The 20,748-nt window shown below is 43.8% G+C and overlaps 1 protein-coding gene across 4 annotated transcripts in view; it reads left to right on the top strand.

Moving 5' to 3' along the window:
* iqsec2 (IQ motif and Sec7 domain 2) overlaps window positions 1-20,748 on the top strand; it is a 120,170-nt gene that overhangs the window by 68,386 nt on the left and 31,036 nt on the right. Inside the window, exon 1 of one of the 4 annotated variants that reach the window (XM_004916745.4) lies at window positions 12,838-13,030. The exons of 2 other annotated variants lie outside the window; for them this stretch is intronic. In XM_004916745.4, coding sequence (XP_004916802.4) covers window positions 12,948-13,030 — 83 coding nt within the window. In that variant the 5' untranslated portion in view covers window positions 12,838-12,947. Of the gene's footprint in view, window positions 1-12,837; window positions 13,031-15,116; window positions 15,375-20,748 lie in introns of those variants that run through there. One more of the 4 variants, XM_004916747.4, reaches the window with a different exon arrangement.

Genomic DNA, 20,748 nt, shown 5'->3' with positions numbered 1-20,748 from the left:
GTTACCTAAATGTGTCTTCCTTGCATTGTACACGCCACTTTGTACCAATATCAAACAGCACAGACGACAACTTCATTGCCATCTCCAAATATCCTATGATTTATTGTGTAATGAGAGCCAAATGGGGAATATATCCTGTGCGTAGTAAGGGCTTGTCATTCGTTTCCCCTCTAATCGACAGTGAGGTTATTAAAGGGTAACTAATAAAATATGTATTATGACTCATTTATGTTGTTGAGCTTCCTCGAGGACCCTCAAGGATTCTGTAGAATTGTGTGGTTGGTTTTGTAATTCTCAGTGGTGATAAAAATCAACACCGTACATTTTTCGATAAATCTGCCCTCATTAGGCAAAATGAGTGGGAATTTAGATGGCAACCTTTAACCGCAGAGCTTCAGCGCACATAGGCAAGCCATTCATACCTGAACTGTGATGATCTGGCATATGGTCAAGTGACCCAGCCATTCACAGCAATTTTTCTGCTGGAAGAATGCAAGCCATGCCTGCCTGTCCATTGCCATCATAGTTGAATTAAATGTGCCAATCCCTGGGATAGCAGAAGATTCTGGGAAAGACTATAGAAGGTCTTGCGTAAAATCATTTTCACCTACAATGCAGTGGTTTTCCCAGATTTCCACCATTATTGCAGGCATCCATTAATATTGTGTGCTGCAGCTTGCCCAGTGTGTGGCACGTGTAGGTGCAACCCCCTGTGGGGGTACTTTGATCTGCCAGCGGGTCGAGGCTGATGTTAATTCCATGGGTTCCATGGCACCCAGGGCATCAGAACTAGCCTAGTGAGGGTGCCAGCTATCCAATAAAGTGCACAGATAATCGTACTATGGTAGCTCCTTCTCTGTGCTTGGCCCACCTACTTTCTGCCCTTAATTCCTGTTAAACTCATTGTACTGAAAGCCCATGTTGGACTGAAGCAGGCCATGCCTTCAAGATGTATACATTCATAAACCCTTTCCCATCCCAGCATGACAGCTGGATTTACCATTCAGTTGGGGGTGGTTTATTACTGTCTATGCAGATATGTCCTTAAATAACAATATAGCCATATTTTCCCCCCAGCATTTTGCCTTGAAGTTATTCCCGTGCGCTGTCTTCAAGCTGTTGGTCCCATGACGGTCCTGTAATCTGGTTCAATTTGTTCTGGGATGTTGTATTTACTATAGTTCCTGCCCTTAGGAACGGATGATATTAAATGTGCTCTCCTGCTCCCCCGGGGCTGCCAACTTTAGCCCTCGGGCAGGAGAACAGCACAGTGCTTAATGAGAGTGACACACAAATCCCAGTAAGAGAGAGTACACAGTGTATTGTATCTACAAAATAACTTTTTGTTGACTGCCCAATAGTATGGGGGTGCTGTACAGGAGTGAGTGCACAGCAGTTACACTGTAGATAAGCCGGCTGCTGCTGCTGCGGAGCTTGATTAATGGTTCAGAGCTCTAATTCCCTAGCCTATTGATCTGCCTGTATGGGAAATTTCTGCTTGCTAATGAGCCAAGAAGCAAAACATATTCCTTGTAGCTTAAAGACCAAGTTCACTTGCCAGACACGCTATGGACTTCATCAGAACCGTTACTAAATAACCACAGGGGGAGGAAGGAATTGCTCTGTGGTAACAGTCTAGGTGAGGTCTGGCTTGGATTGCTGGTGACGTAGCTTGCGCCAGTTCTTTGTGGCCTTACATAGTAATATAGTAAGTTAGGTTGAAAAAACACATACGTCCATCACGTTCAACCATAATGCCTATATATAACCTGCATAACTGCTACTTGATCCAGAGGAAGGCAAAAAACCCCATCTGAAGCCTCTCTAATTTGCCACAGAGGGGAAAAAATTCCTTCCTGACTCCAAGATGGCAATCGGACCAGTCCCTGGATCAACTTGTACTAAGAGCTATCTCCCATAACCCTGTATTCACTCACTTGTACTGAGAGCTATCTCCCATACCCTGTATTCCCTCACTTGTACTGAGAGCTATCTCCCTTAACCCTGTATTCCCTCACTTGTACTGAGAGCTATCTCCCATAACCCTGTATTCCCTCACTTGTACTGAGAGCTATCTCCCATAACCCTGTATTCCCTCACTTGTACTGAGAGCTATCTCCCATACCCCTGTATTCCCTCACTTGTACTGAGAGCTATCTCCCATACCCCTGTATTCCCTCACTTGTACTGAGAGCTATCTCCCATACCCCTGTATTCCCTCACTTGTACTGAGAGCTATCTCCCATACCCCTGTATTCCCTCACTTGTACTGAGAGCTATCTCCCATACCCCTGTATTCCCTCACTTGTACTAAGAGCTATCTCCCATTACCCTGTATTCCCTCACTTGTACTGAGAGCTATCTCCCATAACCCTGTATTCCCTCATTTGTACTGAGAGCTATCTCCCATACCCCTGTATTCCCTCATTTGTACTGAGAGCTATCTCCCATACCCCTGTATTCCCTCATTTGTACTAAGAGCTATCTTCCATAACCCTGTATTCCCTCACTTGCTAAAAAGCCATCCAACCCCTTCTTAAAGCTATATAATGTATCAGCCAGTACAACTGATTCGGGGAGGGAATTCCACAACTTCACAGCTCTCACAGTAAAAAATCCTTTCCGAATATTTAAATGGAACCTCCCTTCTAAACGGAGTGGGTGCCCTCGTTTCCGTTGGAAGGACCTACTGGTAAATAAAACATTAGAAAGGTTATTATATGATCCCTTTATATATTTATACATAGTTATCATGTCACCTCTTAAGCGCCTCTTCTCCAGTGTAAACAGACCCAACTTGGCCAGTCTTTCTTCATAACTGAGACTTTCCATACCCTTTACCAGCTTAGTTGCCCTTCTCTGGACACTCTCTAACTCAATAATGTCCTGTTTGAGCACTGGAGACCAAAATAGAGACCAAAACTGAACAGCATATTCTAGATGGGGCCTTACCAGTGCTCTGTCAAGGGGAAGAATAACCCTCTCCTACCGTGAATCTATGCCCCTTTTGATACAGCTTAAAACCCTGTTTGCCCTTGCAGCCAGGGGCGCTTCTGCCATTAGGCGAGTTGAGAAACTCGCCTCAGGCGGCAGAAGCGCCCCAGTTACCGGGGGCGGCAAAAAGCCGCTCCTGGTAACTTTAAGAGCCGAATTTCCGTTTTTTAAACGATCTCACCGCCCCCGGACCCACTCCTGCGCTCAGAAGGTAAGCGCTGGGGAGCGCGGGGGGGGGGGGGGGGGCGGCATCCAGGAGCCGCCTCAGGCGGCGATATGTCCAGAATCGCCCCTGCTTGCAGCTGCTGCCTGGCATTGCTTGCTACAGCCAAGTTTATTATCTACAAGGACTCCAAGGTCTTTTCATGGATTTGCCTAGTGCAGTCCCATTAAGGGTATAAGTGGCTGCATATTTTTACATCCCAGGTGCATGACCTTACATTTATCCACATTAAATCTCATCTGCCACTTAGCTGCCCAGATTGCCAGTTTGCTAAGATCCTGCTGCAAGGATGCCACATCCTGGATAGAATTGACTGGTCTGCAGAGTTTTGTGTCATCTGCAAACACTGATATATTACTTGTAATACCCTCCCTCATTTATGAACAAGTTAAACAAAAGTGGACCCAGTATAGAACCCTGAGGGACCCCACTGAGAACCTTACTCCAAATAGAGAATGTACCATTAAGGTATAAATCACTTGAGGAAGGCCGAAACATGTAGTGCTGTGATGTCTCAATAAACTTACACTGCTTCACTGAGAACATGTGTACTCTCCGGGTTCCTTAAACTTGAATTTGAAATGCATACAGCCAACACGGGGACTGCTACCTGTTGAGGAGTACTTACTAAATACACTGGGAGCTACGACAGGACTTCTATCTATATTTGAGGATACCATTAACAACCCTCTGTACCCGATCCTGTAGCCAGTTTCCTATCCATGTGGGGAACGGTATCAAATGCTGTCCAATTTCTTACTAACCTCATCATAAAAAGCAATTAAATTGGTCTGACATGACCTGTCCTTCATAAAGCCATGCTGATTACTGCTCATAATTCCATTCTCCAGTACATCATTTTGTATGTGATCCCTTAACAAGCTTTCAAATAACTTGCCCACCACGGATGTCAAACTTACAGGCCTATAATTGCCCGGCTCAGATCTTACTCCCTTTTTAAATATAGGAATGACATTCGCCTTCTTCCAATCCCTAGGTACCATACCTGATGAAAGCGAGTCTGAGAATATCGGGAACAGAGGCCACTGTAATTCTGCCCCTAGCTCTCTCATTACCCGAGGGTGTATTCCATCTGGCCCAGGTGCCTTGTTAATATTGTGTATACCTTTAAGCACCATATCCTGTGTCAACCACTGGCTAGATGGAGCTAATCAAAAGTGCAGCTATTGGGTGGGACTTGGCACTCTGGCTCCTCTACTGTATACACAGAAGAAAAGAACTGGTTTAGCACATCTGCCTTTTCTGTATCCGCTGTAACCATATTGTTACTATAAATCTTGGATTAGGGTAAAGGAACATAGGGACTTTTGACCACTGCTGGCCCCTGGCAGAAAACAATAGCAGCCAAAACCTCCCTGTCTGTCACCACTACTAATAGTAATATACATAGAAGGAATGTTCTGGGCTTACACTAACCTATACCCTCATACTGTTCTGTCTAAGGGAAACAATATGGCACCTCCCCTCCCATATGTATAAACCGTGTCGGACTGGCCCACAGGGAAAAACTCCCTGTGGGCCCAGGTGCCAGCAGGCTCTCCTACTTCTAACTATTTGGCCTAATTAATGGGCATTTCCTATTTCTTTTTGGAAACAAATTAACTAATTATAAAGAATAGATACGTAAATGAAAAAAACTAGGAAAATATAGAGGTTGAGTGAAGAGTGTGGGTCCATGGTCCAAGGTTTTCTGGTGGGACCCTGGCATCCCAGTCCGACACAGTGTATAAATACAAATATACAGAGAAGGAATGTTCTGGGCACACAATAAGCTGTACCCCCATACTGTACTGTCTAAGGGAAACAATATGGCACCTCCCTCCCATATGTATAAACACAAATATACAGAGAAGGAATGTTCTAGGTACACAATAAGCTGTACCCCCATACTGTACTGTCTAAGGGAAACAATATGGCACCTCCCTCCCATATGTATAAACACAAATATACAGAGAAGGAATGTTCTAGGTACACAATAGGCTGTACCCTCATACTGTACTGTCTAAGGGAAACAATATGGCACCTCCCTACCATATGTATAAATACAAATATACAGAGAAGGAATGTTCTGGTCACACAATAAGCTATACCCTCATATTGTACTGTCTAAGGGACACAATAACGGCACTCCCACATATGTATAAACAAATATACAGAGAAGGAATGTTCAATACATTCAATAACCAATACCATAGCATATTTCTACTATGGAAGATAACTAATATATAGGGTTTATTTACCATAGAACCTACTGCCATATGTTTGGGCTATGAAACTGACCTCTGGCTGTTGGATATTCAGTATAGAGGGAGTAGCACATGGTGGTATCCAACACAGGTGCTTGTGTTTTTAAACAATGCATAGTTCTTTTAGTAAGAAACCAATCAGCAGTTAGTTTTGACAAGGCTCCTACCTGTTATAAAATGAAAGCAAATATATTATTCGTTGGTATTGGCAACCACTGATGAGCTATTTATCACATCAGTTGGTAAATCCCACCCCCAATATATGTTAGTGTTCTGCAGAAGGTGCATCAAGTGAAAGTGGTTAAAACATTTCTCTTGGGTGCCATATTACTCAAAGGGTCACTAAACAAAATGCCTTTTAGGCTTAGAACAAGCAATTTACAGTCTCTGTTTCCCAAGGGGTTCTGGGAGCTGTAGTTCAGCAGAAGGTACTTTTTGTCAGATGAAAGGAATAAATAACTGGTAACTTGTTTGTGAGCATTAACGGACAAAAATGTGGCAATCTTTCCTCAGTATCTTATCTTAATTTCCTGCTGATGTCCACACCTACTACAGCCACCAATCAGAGCTTCAGCTATTTATTAACTCTTATTTCTCCTATGTCCCAAAGCTTTAGCTGATCAAAAGAAATGTATAAAATTGAAAAAAAAAAAATTAGAATAAAAAAAAAGCAATTCAAAATTGTAAAAAGAAAGGAAAAAATAAGTGCAGAAGTCACTTTTTAAATTTAAAGATGGATTCATGTCTTTTAGGAAGTGGAGCCTAACAGAAGGGGTTAAATATCTTGTGGCAAGTTCAAGCAGAGTCTAAATAAAGGGCTCTTTAACCACATATATTTGCTACGTGTAAAAATAACTTGCGGTGTGTGCTCTCCCTTACTGTACAGCGCTCTGTTTGGCCAAGTCATACCCGGCATGAATGCAGCTATGTGTTGTGATTGTTCATGTGCTTAATCACCCAAAGGAATGCAGTCGGGGCCACATTCTGGCCCTACAGGATATTACACCCTTACGTCATGCTCAGCCTGAGCCTCTGGCTGCACCACAGATGCTTATTTTGACTCTTCATCTGTATGACAAGGCATTCAGTGCATTCCTCTTACTGGGAAGAAGATTCCTCCTGAGTGATAGACAGGAGCTGTGATCCTTATCTGGACCCACAGCGCCGGGTAAGTGGCTGTACCAAGGAGCATATTGGTATCAACCAGCATAGGTTGGGGTGTGAGGCTTGGTTGGTCTGCATGGCTGAAATTGTGACTGGTGGGGCTTGAGATGTGGGGGTCTTTGGCAGGAATCCGTGACCTCTGCTTATCCGGATGGTCTGGGTAACAGCTGAGGAAACAGTGGCTGGGGGGGGAGTGTCCGTATGTACAGGAATGCAGAGATCTCTGATAAGCCTGGTATCCGGAAAATTCTACCTCTGGGCAGAGGTGGTGTGGGTGATGTGTTGTGTGGGTGATGCTGAAAGTGGTCCACGTGGATGCAGGGATACAGTAACATTAAAAAAAGGCAGTGCCAGAGATGGGAATATGCTACATCCCATTCTAGTATAGGAGAGATTGCCAAAGTCCCCAGCATGGGCCAGTGTGATGCATACAACTCTTTAATATAGAAAGACTGCTTCTTCTCCCACCATCAGTGTTTTAAATACGTACTAATGATTTATTAATTTTTAGACCCTTTTCTCCCCCACCGAAAGGGCTGGCTAACAGAGCCCACACTCCAGGTTGGGGGAAACCATTTTGAAGAATAGCACCCTATTAAGCACCCAGGCCATCACACCGGGAGGCGGGCGGCCATGCTGGGGCACATCCACACATATAATCAGTGATTGTCCCAGCTTGCTCATTATGCACATGCGTACAATATAGATTGGAGGTGGGGGGCGGTGGGGGACCAATGTTATGTCACATGCATACATATAATGCAAGAGCCGAGGACTTTCTCATTAAGCAGGGGCACAAAAAAAACAAAAAACTTTTTGTTACCCCATCGAGTTTGTTAGCCCACCGTTAAGTTTAGGAAAACAATTTTTATGTAATAGGTTAACCCATGTTTTAAAGCAATGTACATGTACATTGTTCATTTTATCTGTAGGGTGAATGCATGCTGGTTGATGGGATTAGTGTTTCCATTGGCCAAAAACTGATTGGTATGAACATTTTTTTTTGCCATTCCCTAACATATTCATCCTTCATTCTGACACTCAGACTGGTTGCTGGGCTCAATAAGCCCATCATCCAGTGTTTTGCTCCAGGTTAAATAAATTAACAACACGTAAAAACTGTAATAAGATAATTTTTTGAATGTTTTTTGCCTGCATCATAATGAAAGTTAATTATAGGGCCACATACCACTTTAACTGTTTCTCAGATGGGCCCTGGGGAATGCTTGTGTACCTAGGGCACTACCAGTTGTGGAAAAGTGGCATCGAGTATGGGTAGACTTGTGACTGTTAGGGAACCATGTTCATTTACTGGCCCTGACAGCAGATACATGAAGGATAAATGTGATAGCTAAGGCTGAAGGCAAATGTGCCTCATTCCCCACCACTTTCTGCCATGGAAATAGCCAAGAAGCCACTAGCATGGCAGTGCTGGTTCTGACTGAGCCCTAATGCTTACTGGAGCACTTCTGGGATAATGAGTGCTAGTACCAGGATTGTCACATGTTTCCCATTCAACTAATTGAGATGCTGCAGTTTCTGGCTGGGGGTGCATTTGGGTCTGCTTCCACCCCCTCCCTCACACCCTGCACCTACCTCCAGCACCAATCGGGTGGCCAAATTCAGTAGTGTGAAGAGCACACTCTCTATACAAAAAGAGCTCTCCAGGAGTAGGTGTTTGCCACCTTGCCTCCTGGGAGAAACAGCACTGTTTATGGTACCAGTGGAGAATGTGCCATGGGTGCTACGGGTTTCTATTTAGTGGAGTAAGATAAAGCTGCATAAGAGCCGTGAGAGAATTTCAGAGATTTTAGGGTATGGGGTTTCCTGAGGGGTTGGCATTGTGACTAGGAAACGAGCCAGAACAACAGGGTCAACGCTTGTCCCTTGTTGCCCTCTCCCTATACCTAATGAAACTGGGAATATGACCAGCACACCCAAATTAGGTACTTGATCTTTGTCATTTTACATATAAATATGTCACTTCTCCCCCATGGATTGTAAGATCTTTGGGGCAGGAACCTACTTCCATCTGTTTCTGTCATTTCCCAGCACTTTACCCCAGTGTATGCAGCGTTGTATAAATAAATACATCAATTGAGTTGTTACCTTTCTGTCTACATCAGTGGGAGATAACCTTTCAGCAAGGTTTATATTTGCCAGTTAGTCTTATCAGATACCCATTAGCTGACAGGAGCACCTTATCAGTGCAAACTACCCCCATTCCCATCACACACCTCTCCCTCACTTTTTCTGTAGCTCCCTCAACACTGTAAGGGCTCTGGTACACGGGGAGATTAGTCGCCCGCGGCAAAACTCCCTGCTCGCGGGCGACTAATCTCCCCGAGTTGCCTTCCCCCTGCCATCCCACCGGCGAACATGTAAGTCGCCGGCTGGATGGCAGACGCGACGGCGCAATTTCGCGCAAATCGCCGAAAAAAAAGACTCGCGAGGCTTTTTCGGCGATTTCCCAAAATCGCCCCGCCGCGTCTGCCATCCCGCCGGCGACTTACATGTTCGCCGGTGGGATGGCAGGGGGAAGGCAACTCGGGGAGATTAGTCGCCCGCGAGCAGGGAGTTTTGCCGCGGGCGACTAATCTCCCCGTGTACCAGAGCCCTAAGGCAGGGGTGTCAAACTCAATTGCACAGGGGGCCAAAATCCAAAACACACTTTAGGTTGCGGGCCGAACAGGATAAACATTTATTGAACACACTAAAATTCAGTTGTCTTTGCTTAATCATAATACTTAACCTTTATTGATTAATCATTAAAATAGTTAATTATTTAAAATCATCAAGTGCGTTCTAATTTCATTGATCAACGATAGAAGTTAAAAACACACCCAAACATACTCAATTTGGACCGTTGAATTCATTGTAATAACCATTCACCCTCTGTTTTATAGTTCATATAGTTCAATTAATTAAAGAGCATGATTTGGTATTGCCAGGTGTAGGTAACAATTTCATAAATATATACAAGTTATTTACAAGGATGATCGAGTCCGCAGCCAGATTATAACTGTTAGTTCAGAGGATATTCGTATTGCGCACACCATACTAGCTGCGGTAAATACTGTCAATACTGCAGCTAGTATGGTGTGCGCTAAACCCTAGCGACCCCATTTGCTGCCCACAGCTTGCTCAGCTCAGAAAAACTGCTGCTACCAATGTTTTATCCGCTGGCTATCAGGAGCCAAGCGCGTACCTGCGGGAATGGTGCTGGTAAGAGCCGCTATCGCACATCAGATACCAGTCACACTCGTCGGGTACGGTCGCAGAGGACCTCACTACTTGGTCTCGGCACCCCGCTCCCCTTGATTAACGCGGGAAGTGTTTGGCAAGGCAGCTGAAGCTCTGCATTATGGGATCTGTAGTTTATTGTGTGGCGCTTCATATCGCCGGGCCATTAAAAACAATAATAATAAAATTTTGACACATATGCTGTAAGGGCTCTGGCACAAGGAGAGATTAGTCGCCCGCGACAAATCTCCCCGAAATGCCATCCCACTGGCATATGCGGCGGCGCAATTTCAGTGAAATTGTGGAAGTTGCCTTGAGAGGAAACTTCCGCGATTTCACTGAAATTGCGCCGCCGCGTATGCCATCCCACCGGCGATTTACAGAGCCCTTAGGTCTGTGACACACGGGGAGATTAGTCACGGCTACTAAATGCCAGAAAATACCCTGCCATAGACAACACTGAGAATTGCCTAAAACACACATAGGGGCAGTAATCAGTAAATGATCAGCATTGTCTATTTTAGTAGCCACAAGAAGTAGCTGCTACTAGTAGCCCTGTGTGTCTTCAGCCTAAAAGTGGGCACACACAAGTATATTTCAACTGCCGATACAGGTCCTTCAGTTGGCCTTAAAGTTGGGCAGATCTTGATCAAGAAGGTTTGATTTTCCTGTCTAATTGGGTGCCGTATCGGCTTGTTGATGTAGTCCTCAGTCCCATGGCCCATACACCTGATGCTTTAATTTGATTGTTTGGCCCGTTTTAGCCCATATTGGAAGATTTGCTGGTTTGGAGACGTCACCAAAGTAGTGGATCTTAATGTCTATGGCCACCTTAAGGGCCATAATTTTAAAGAAAACAGACCTAATGCTGCATGGGGGCACTAATATCACTATATATTGGGAAAACAGGTTAGCCAATTGCAACCAATCGGCAATCATCTGATTAGTTGCTGTGGGTTACAAGACTTTGCAGGATTTTTTTTCACTTCTTTCTTTGGGGGCATTTTCAAACTTGAGCATCTACAGCAACAACCCAGGATTTGTTTTTCCATTTCTAGCTTGCTGATTGGTTGCTAGGGGATTAATTCACTGCTGAAAAACTAGCCAGTGTTTTTAAATGAGCCCCTTTGTGTTTCACAATAGAGCTTTTTCATATACTGGGCTACTCTTCATCATACAATAATATTTAGGGGCCTCTTGGTTAGGTGGGAGGGGGTTGTAAATACCCCCTTGGAAGGCTGTTTCTGCCCCTTTTACATCTAGTAGTACAGGTCTTTCTTACATGAATCTGTGAAAGACCTGTACTACTAGATGTAAAAGGAGCACTATTATGTCATGATGTACTTATCACCGCAAGGTGGGATTATGTTTGTGCCTCATGTTAAGCCAAAAAATACAGAAAAAATCTGTTATTGGTACACCTATTGCTCAACTTGGCAGCATCTTACTGTTTTAGATATATATATAGCTCATAATATTTACTGTATGAAGACTTGAGATTAGAAGTAGGTCATGTGATAGGCAAAGGCGTTGTGCGGGTGAATGTTATTCTTATTTGGGGGTGGAGACAGTTTTTGTTGAGTGAATAAGGATTTCTGATTTAATGTCATATGGTTGGTGGTTCATTTATAAAACTTTGGGTCAGGGAGGCCTGGGTTCAGTTTCCAGAGATGACACCTTGCCAATTTTTTTCACCTTGGCCTTATTTCCTTGTCTCCCCTCAAGTTTAAATCCTGTCCTTGTGTATGGATTCATATCATTTTCTGATTCCGACCAATTCAGCTATTGATCAATACAGCTGTATCCTCCCATCTGATCTAGTTAGCAGGGCAACTGCAGATCATGTAAGGGTCTCTGTTAGCCATCTTGGATACCAGTGTTTTGCCAAATTGGCCAGGTTGGGCCACATTATTTAAAAATTATCGGGGGGGGGGGGAATTTCTTTTACAAGTAGCCCTACACGTTAACATCCGCTCATTTGGCAAGGTCGCCAAACTAGCGAATTTTCTCCCGATATGCCCACCTAATGGTGATATAGGGCTGATCTGATCAATTTGCCCTAACGACGGGTATAGGGACCATTGGGCAAAGGACTGCATCAATAAATCAATGTAGTCCCCTGATCAGAAGGGAAAATCAAACCTGCCTGATTGATACCTGGCCAATTTTTGGTCATATATTGATCGCAGCCCCATACAGGGGCAGACAAGCTGCCGGAACGCTCTAAAAGACTTCATTGGCAGCTTAAAACTGCCTGTGTTTGGCCACATTAAGCCAAGGTGTTGCTCATTCATGTCTATGGCATTGCCCTTGACTTTGGAGCCCTATTGCATACCATGGAGAGCATAGGAGAAACAGAAGGCAAGACAGTGAGCATATTCCACATTAGAGAGGAACTGTCAGTTCCAAGTGCCGCCTTCATGCCGCTCCAAGCCTGAAAGGGTTTGATCAGGGTGACAGATCCAGGATGTTTCCATGAGCAGGCAGATGAGAGTCACGTTTTGTTTCTCATGGTGGATTTCATGAGCTGTCAGGGCCCGAAGCCGCTCTGACACATCCCTTGCACTCATGTCTGGTAGTATAGACACTGGAGTCCTGTATGTGAGCCTGAGCTCAATGGCCTCCCTTGGTGGTGTGTGCCTACATCTAACTGCTCTGTGCTGCCGAGTAACGGGACCACTGGAGGCTTCTCAGAGTTTCTGCCCCTCCCTCTGGGATTAAAGGACCCACAACTCATACCATTCCTTTAATAACCCTTCACAGAGATGAATAACTAGCGAGGACTATTTTAAACCCTCAGGGTGGCAGAGCCTCTGGCAGTCAAGGGGTTACCCGGTGTGTGTGTCTGGCCAGTAGCAGAGAAAGGTCAGACAAGGGGGCTGTCTATGGTAGGCAGGTGCTGTCCCCATCCCCCCTTCCCACGCTGCCTTGTGCTGGTGCAGCTCATACTAGGCAATGCAGGTCTCAGCTGGTGGCAGTGTGACAGCCAGAAGGGAGGCAGAGCCGGGGAACAGGAAGAGCTGGCTGAACACACGGCCGACACACATGGATGCAGGATGGTGGGGCTGCACACCTTTCTCACTAGCTGCCAGTGCAGCTGTTACTTCTTCTGGCTCCTGCTGCGCCGACTGACTGCACGGTATAGTGCCACCCCAACTTGTGCCCCTCTGTGTAACCCCCCGCTGTTACCTCTGTCACCCCTCCTCCTGTTCCCTTTCACCTGCTACTTTCCCTTTCCCTCTTCTGCCTTCCTTTCCCTCCCCTGTGCTTAGTTCTGATTTACTCCTCTTGTCCCCTGGCATCCTGAGGGGCAGCTGTTCTACATTCTCATGCTGAGCCTGGCAAAGTTCTACTAGAGATCAACTTGCCTTATTAATGAGAGCCCAAACACCCTTGGGCATCGGAGAGACCTAGCTCCGGCCGGGCATAATAAGTGTGCTGAACTCATACAGGGAAAGCTGCAGGCAAGAACAGGCTCCCCGAATGCTGGAAGCAAAAGTGCAAAGTGCAGATGATCCTTACGCTTACTAATCTGGGGTATATTTAGATCCTAGTGCAAGGCGTGGGGGCTGCTGCACGTGGTGCCCAAGCTGGCGTGCTCGTCTCCATTGAGACTGGGGTAGTTTGCTTTAAAGTTATTTGATAGAGCACTTTTCCAAACCCAAATAACATTTTAAAGAAATACAGGTATGGGATCTGTTACATGGAAACCTGTTATTCAGAAAACTCCAAATTATGGGAAAGCCATCTCCCATAGATTCCATTTTAATTAGTTTACATTTTGTCACATGATTTCCTTTTTCTCTGTAATAATAAAACAGTACTTTGCACTTAATCCTTATTTGGGGGTAAAACAAGTCTGTTGGGTTTATTTAATGTTTAAAGGAGCTTTTAGTTGTCTTAAAAGTATGGAGATCCAAATTACAGAAAGACCCCTTATCCTGAACATGCTGAATAACTGGTCCCAAACCTGTATTACCAAAATGCTATCAATCCAGCTATAAAATATATAAGTATATAAGGTGCTTAGTGATGTTATCAGTTATAATCAGTGTGTAGTGGTATCACTTGTGTCACATGGCTTATTGAAGTATAAGAAATATGCCCCCCCCCATACTTTAAATTCTGAATAAATATATAAATCTATATACTTGTGTTCATATGGTTATAAAGCTTCTTGGTAACTTATAATCCTTATATTTTAAATAGGGGTTTTATAATTCTGTCTTTTTCTCTCTATAGATACATGAAATGATGTACTCCCTGTTTTGTGTGTGTTTTGTACATGAAATACTTAACCCTTCATTTTTAAAATTGGGATAATATAAGTAAATGTATGTGTTTGATTCTGTGAGCCTGTGTCCCTTTACGTTGTCTTGTTATGCACAAATATTGTATGTATATGTGGAGATGGATATAAATGTGAATGTTGATATAAATGTTTATTGCAGCTATAGTGTGTATGTGTATATATGTGGCTTATGTCTGAATATATATACATATATAATGCATATTGTATATAATCACTACATTTCAAACCTTCTGTCTCCATGGTAATGGGTACTCTGAACCCTTCATGTCTATCCTTCCTCCTCCTTGTTCGGGTGCCATGGCAACCCTATTCATCCCTATGGCAACTGCCTCCTCGACTGGTTGATGCTCTGCTGCTCCCTGACCCCCTCCCCTTTCCCGGTGGGTGCATTTTAGGGCTACAGAGTGCGGGGGATTCAGTTTCTCAGTGGTTGGAGGTACTTTCTATTCGCCTCCATTTATACTTGCTTATTCTCGTCACAGCCTCGGGCTTTCATGTGGATTGTCACATGTACATGAACTTAATGATGCTCTGCTTGAATCTAATGCAGATAGCTAGAAACGGGCACAATTTAACCATCTATGGCATGGAATAGTCTGATTGCGCAGTTCTTTCTAGATTTTGTTAGACCGCAACCCTCAGGATCCCACTGACAGCCGAAGGTTGTGCGGGGATTCTGGGAGTTCTAGTTCTACCAAAATCTGGAACATCCCACTTATTGTTAAACTTTAAAAAATTCTCTAAATACTGGAAATTTGACTAAATAGTCATTTAGCAGACCAGTCCCATTTTCTACTTTTTGTAAGGGGGGGTGGGTGGGTGAATGTTGCCCTTTGGCCATATGATTTCTCATCATTTTACAATTTGATGGAGTTGGTTCTTTCCTGCCCTATTACCATTGCCCACCCCACTACCTCCCTTTTCTATGGGCTCTCATGGACTGTTCCGCCCACCTTCCTGACTGCTGTCACCACCACTGTGTTCAGTTCATAGGCGGCAGTGCCGCCGTTCAGTAAGCAGGGGAACATCTGTATCCCGGGCATCAGTGTGGGGAGTCACAGAGCGGAACATCCAGGGACGCCAGGTGGAGCAACCCCCCGTATACCAACAGAATGTGGTGTCTACACTGCGCTTCCGATCGGACGCACAGGATCCTACAACATGGCCTCTGGTATGATGTGTGTGTGTGTGTGTGTATGTATATATATATATATATATATATATATATATATATATATATATATATATATATATATATTAATTCCTCCTGAATGCAGAGCCTTCCAATATTCTCACAGACAATTGTGGCGGCTGTTCCTCTGCTTTGTGTTGGGGCCAGGTGACTGTATAATAGCTGGCAGCCTGTCACATTATTTACACATTGCAAATTTAATGGCGGTAGAGCATTAACCCATTGCAAACCATTTATTCTCTTCTCATATAATGGTATCAGCCTCGCTTGTTGGGTGGCTATGTGCTCAGTTGGGTTGGGAACCCCAAGACAAGGATGTTGGTATTTGGAAGTGACTGCCCTAAGATATATTACTTGTAGCATTTGTGGCCAGTAGGTACACCTGCGGCTGGAGGGGCATGCTGGGAATGGTAGTTCTTTTGTCCCTCATTTCCAGGGCATTCCTTTACAGTCAGTGCTAGCAGCTCCTGGCAGCATGAGAGTTAACTCCCCACAGCTGTACCCAAACTCTCTCTCTTCCATTATTAATGCCAAGCCTGCAGGGTGCGCTGCCAAAACACACAGTTTTAGCAGGAAGGAAAAAAGGATTTTTGTCCTCCGAGATATCTAAATGTTGCATTTCCCCAGCGCTGACCTTGTCTTGGTTTGGTTTTAGCAACTTAGTGTTTTCGTTATATAAGTGATTATAGGGTATGCTGTGGGCATGGGCTCTGGAATGCTTGGGTACTGGAGTTTTCTAGATTAGGGGTCTTTGCCATAGAATACAAATTCCTTATTGTGGCAGGGCTACCTGTGCCAGCTATTGGGGGGGGGTCAGTGTTTTTGGAAAACCGTCATAGTTGGCTTACTGAGGAGATGGAGACCCTCTTTGTATACTGCCAAAAGTGGTGGGCATTGGTACTGCAAGTGAAAAAAACAATGAATTATATGTTCCAATAGCTTGAATAACTCATACATGGCAGTAAAATGTTAGGAGAGCATACTTCCCCTTTATTGAATTTAACTGGTTGGTAATGTATTTGTGTGAAGTGATTAGAGATTTGTGTGAAATGCAGAACTTGAAACGTAGTGCTGAAAAGGCATGATGCTATGGGAATGTCTGGGAGTCCAATCAAAATGTGTTAGTATTGATACTCTTGCCAGTTGCATTTGGAATGCCAATCCAGCGATGCTCAGTTTGGGCAGAGGCATCCCTTGCCATGTGTCGTAGGGCTGCCAGGCATCAGATTGTGTTTTGCTTGCTGCTGGGTTTGTTTGGGTGGAATAAAGTAGGAGGCCCTGATATCCTATGGGGCACAGTAGTTATGGCCCTTTTGTGTGGCCTGAGGCTTTCTATCATTACAGTGGGTTGGCCTGGTGGCCTACGGCAACATTGTGCCCAGTGCAAATTCCAGGCAGTGCATTGAGGGTACTGCAGCACTACATTTCCACAGGGTATTGAACTTCTGGGTTGAAATCAGGATGCCAGTACTGCATGGCAGCAGTGTTTAGAGCTGCCGTCAAGCAAGACTGCTGTTTTGTTGCAAGAAGGACACAATAACTAGAACCTTTGTTTAAAAGCAAAGTAAAATCAAATTGTTACAAAACTATGCATTGCTTTCAGGCACATACAGTTTGACACATGATATCCTGATCCCTTTATGGCCTGTGTGTAATGATGCTGACCAGCTTGGTCGGGTTTTAGATACCTATTAATCCTGAGAGCTGTAACCTTTGTTCCAGAGCTAACAAAGCAATTGCAGGAGTTAAATATTTATCCAATTGTAACCCAACTTTATTTCTTTTCAAAGGACAAGTACCCTAAATCCACCACCAGACGCACTGAAGGCAAAGGTTAACTGATTTAAGACCTTTTTAGGGGTAAATTTCCCCCTGTAATTTGGATATTAAAAAGCCAGCAGCCCATGTATCCATGCGGCTGCTGCTCCATTGAAATTGCAGTTTGCCATAATGCTCTTTGATGCCTTTAAGCAGTGGGTCAGGTTCCTGCAGTAAATGCTGGCATTGAGGCAGGATTTGCCCAATCCTGTCTACTACAAAGAAAAAAAGTGAAAGTTAAAGTTCACCTTTAAAAAATGTAACCTGTTATAGATGGCCCTATCGCAAGATACTTTTGTTTTTTGGGGAGAAAAAAAACATTCTGCGTCTTTTTATGCTTGCAGCCAAAAATACTGGTTGGCAGGACACTGACTGGCAACCAAAAACCAGAGCTGCAAGGCTTTAATTTTGTAATTCCTATTATACATTCAAATTCAGTCTCTCTAGTATTTATTTTCTGTTATGACTTCCCAACTGCAAGCAGGTAGCTAGGGTAATTAACCCTAGCAACTAGATATCCATTATATCTGTATGAACAACCTTCTTTGTCACCTTATGTATATTCATACATTGCTGTTTTCGGACTGTACTGTGAGCTTAGAACTAGCTTATTATGTTTGCCTTACCATGAAGGGTGGGGGGTGAGTGGGTACTGTACAGCGTAACTATGTTAGTCAGCTATGGCAGTCAGCTTATTCCCAGCCCTGCCTACTCGCTGAAAATATTGTGTTTATAAATACCTCCCCGTCCCATCCCACTTCATTGGCTGCTCCCAGCCTCCTACGCGCATGGGGGCTGATAGAAAAGAGCTCAGAAGAAGGCAATGCTAGCCTCTTATTAGAAGAATGGAAGGGCTCATGCTATTAATGTACATTCTATGAAATCCACTGGAGGGAGTGACACTGGCAGAATCTCTGAATGCCTTTAAAAAGCCACTAGAGCAGGTTAGAGAGCTGTGTATAGTGAGTGTAGGGCACAGGCATGTCGGCGGAGGTGGTAGTTCTGCAGGTTTGCAGTGGCCTTGTTAACCTACTTACATTCCTACAGTTGGTTCCGGCCCCTAATACTTTGTTAAGGAAATATTTGGCTGATTTACTATCATAGGTGCTAAATTACACCAGTGGCCATCAGTCGGAAATTAGCTTTGATCTGGCTGCTCGTAGAAAATGATAGCAGAGATCGGAATGGTTGCTCATTCGGCCCCAGGTTAAACATTAGTGCTGTTCAGTTCATTCCACCTAGTGGGCCAAATGGTTAACTACTACATGTTTGTGGGCCATATTCTATTAGGATGATAATGTCATACACGGGCGTCTGTGGAGCCCATAGATAGGCAGCCATAAAAATAAATTGGAAGGCTTTATCTGGCAGCGGGCCTCCAGATGGACATCTTTGTTTTAAATTCTATCTAGAATGAAGTGAGCCTCATAAGGACAGGTTGTGTTTGAAAGCCTTTAGGTTCCTGTCATGATAGAAGAATTTCAGTAAATGCTATTTTGCATCTTTAAAGTAGGCTGAACTTTGTGCTCTCCCTATGTTAATCAACTTGGTGTCCGTCATCCTTCACTATGCTTATACTTTAAGCCGAATCCCGTGTTTGACATTGGTAAGCTTTACCAAGGATAAAACAGCCTAGATACGTCTCCGGATGGGCACACACCCTAGTCTAAACTTGTCCGGTTTCCATGAAAATTAAACCTTTACAGCTTTGCTCAATGTTTGTGCTCTCCCTATGTTGGAACACCTGTATATCAAAGCAGTATGTACAGAATCATATTTATATTCAGTTGAATATGGAATCCTCCAAATAAAAAGCTTATCCTCCAAATAAAAAGCTTATCATGTCTAGTGTGTGTGGCAAGGAGGCAATTGGCATCACAATTCACTCAGAAAAGCCCAGGGCATGTGAAGCCCAGAATAGCCTTGAACAATTGTGGATTTAATAAGGCCTTTTCAGTTTAATCTACTGTACAGAGTTTGTCAATCATTGGCCAAGTCATCATTTGAATGAACCTGGTTACTGTAAAGCTGTTTCCAAGACTGGCTTTCATAAATGCCATGTTTAGATATTTGCTGGATTCTAGATAGGCCTAGGGGTAAGTAAATGAGCACAGAATTGCTAATTCCTCGCCCTATTTATTCTCAATTGTTTTGTTCTAATGCAGATTGCAGTATTCTGTAATTTTTAGCCCACTGACGGAAGAGAGCGGAGGCTTCAATGGCGCATTACCCCATACTGTGCCTTTGCCTGCATTGTGTTATTATGTTAATGATATACTCTCCCACGTATCGCCCCTTCCTAGCCCATTAGCTTGAGTGACGGCTTGGTTAGTGTAGCTGCCTTGCAGAGGCTGTAAGACTGGGGCAGTTCTGCTCTGTTTCAGAAAAGTCATGGAGACTCTTTTTTTTAAAGTTTAATTTATTATTATTCCTATTACTAATACCAACTAAATCTGCCCTAGAGCAGTATCCCATAGCCACCAATAAGCAGATAGCTTTAACACGTCTCCTGCAGGTGAAATCATAACGGCAAATCTTTGATTGGGTGTTACTCTTAGTAAATCAGCCCCAGTTACATTTTTGGGGGGCAGACATCAAGACCAGTTATGTAATAAGAGGTGTAACAATTACTCCCAGTTTAAGCGGCCGATCAGCAGGTAGCATTTACTGGTCTGCTGACTGGGCACAATGGTTAGCAGTGCAGGGTTCCTAGGCTGAACTCTAGCCAAAGGACTTCCTGCAAGGAGTTTGGATTTAGACCATTATGTTCTAAAACAATAACTAAAGGAAGATAGCCAAAAAATAATAATTTGCCAGTCTTGGAAACAGTTGGTGGTGCATTTCTGCCAAGTGGTGCAGTTGTTTAAGATGATTGGTCATCCCAATTTTCCAGTCCTTCAAATCATCAGCCATGTTGGCCCCATACATGGTCCAATATTGACCAGGACTGGTCATGGATTTTCCACCCAACCTGTTCTATGTCTGAAAGTACCTGAGTAGATATTTATCAGCAAAGGTGAAATTTTGCCCTCTGAAAGATTTGATGGCTTGCTAATCTTGTCTAGGGAGGCGCAAATGCTTGTGTATGCTTTGCTTACCCAATTTTAAGAGGATGTCCATGTAAAATATGAGGGCAATACAACAACTTTAACTGGGACAAAATGTGTTAAATGTATAATTTATGTTAAAAAGAAACTCCATCTGTTGTGCGTATCGGCCAGTAGAAAAGATTTCCAAGAATCTGGCTATGGACTCTCTTATCCAGCATTTCAGAGATCTTGTGATGGAATCCTTTTAGGATAGAATAAGAGGGCACCATTTGTATTTTCTCCCAAATGTTTATCCATTCTTGGCTGCAGTGTGGTATATCAGTATATTAAAAGTGGTCTCTTTAAAGCCAATGTGCCAACGTTGAGCCGGGTGTCTGTTGACAGGTATCTCTCTGACTTTGTCACTAGGCTTAGAAGGTCATCCATTGGCTTTATGCACTGTTAATCCCAGTGGATGGGAGGGATTATAGCTCACACATATTCCC

This window comes from Xenopus tropicalis, chromosome 8 (genome assembly GCF_000004195.4).
Source record: "Xenopus tropicalis strain Nigerian chromosome 8, UCB_Xtro_10.0, whole genome shotgun sequence".
NCBI lineage: Eukaryota > Metazoa > Chordata > Amphibia > Anura > Pipidae > Xenopus > Xenopus tropicalis.
The sequence above is the reverse complement of the archived record's forward strand: the minus strand, read 5'-3'. Positions and strand labels throughout refer to the sequence as shown.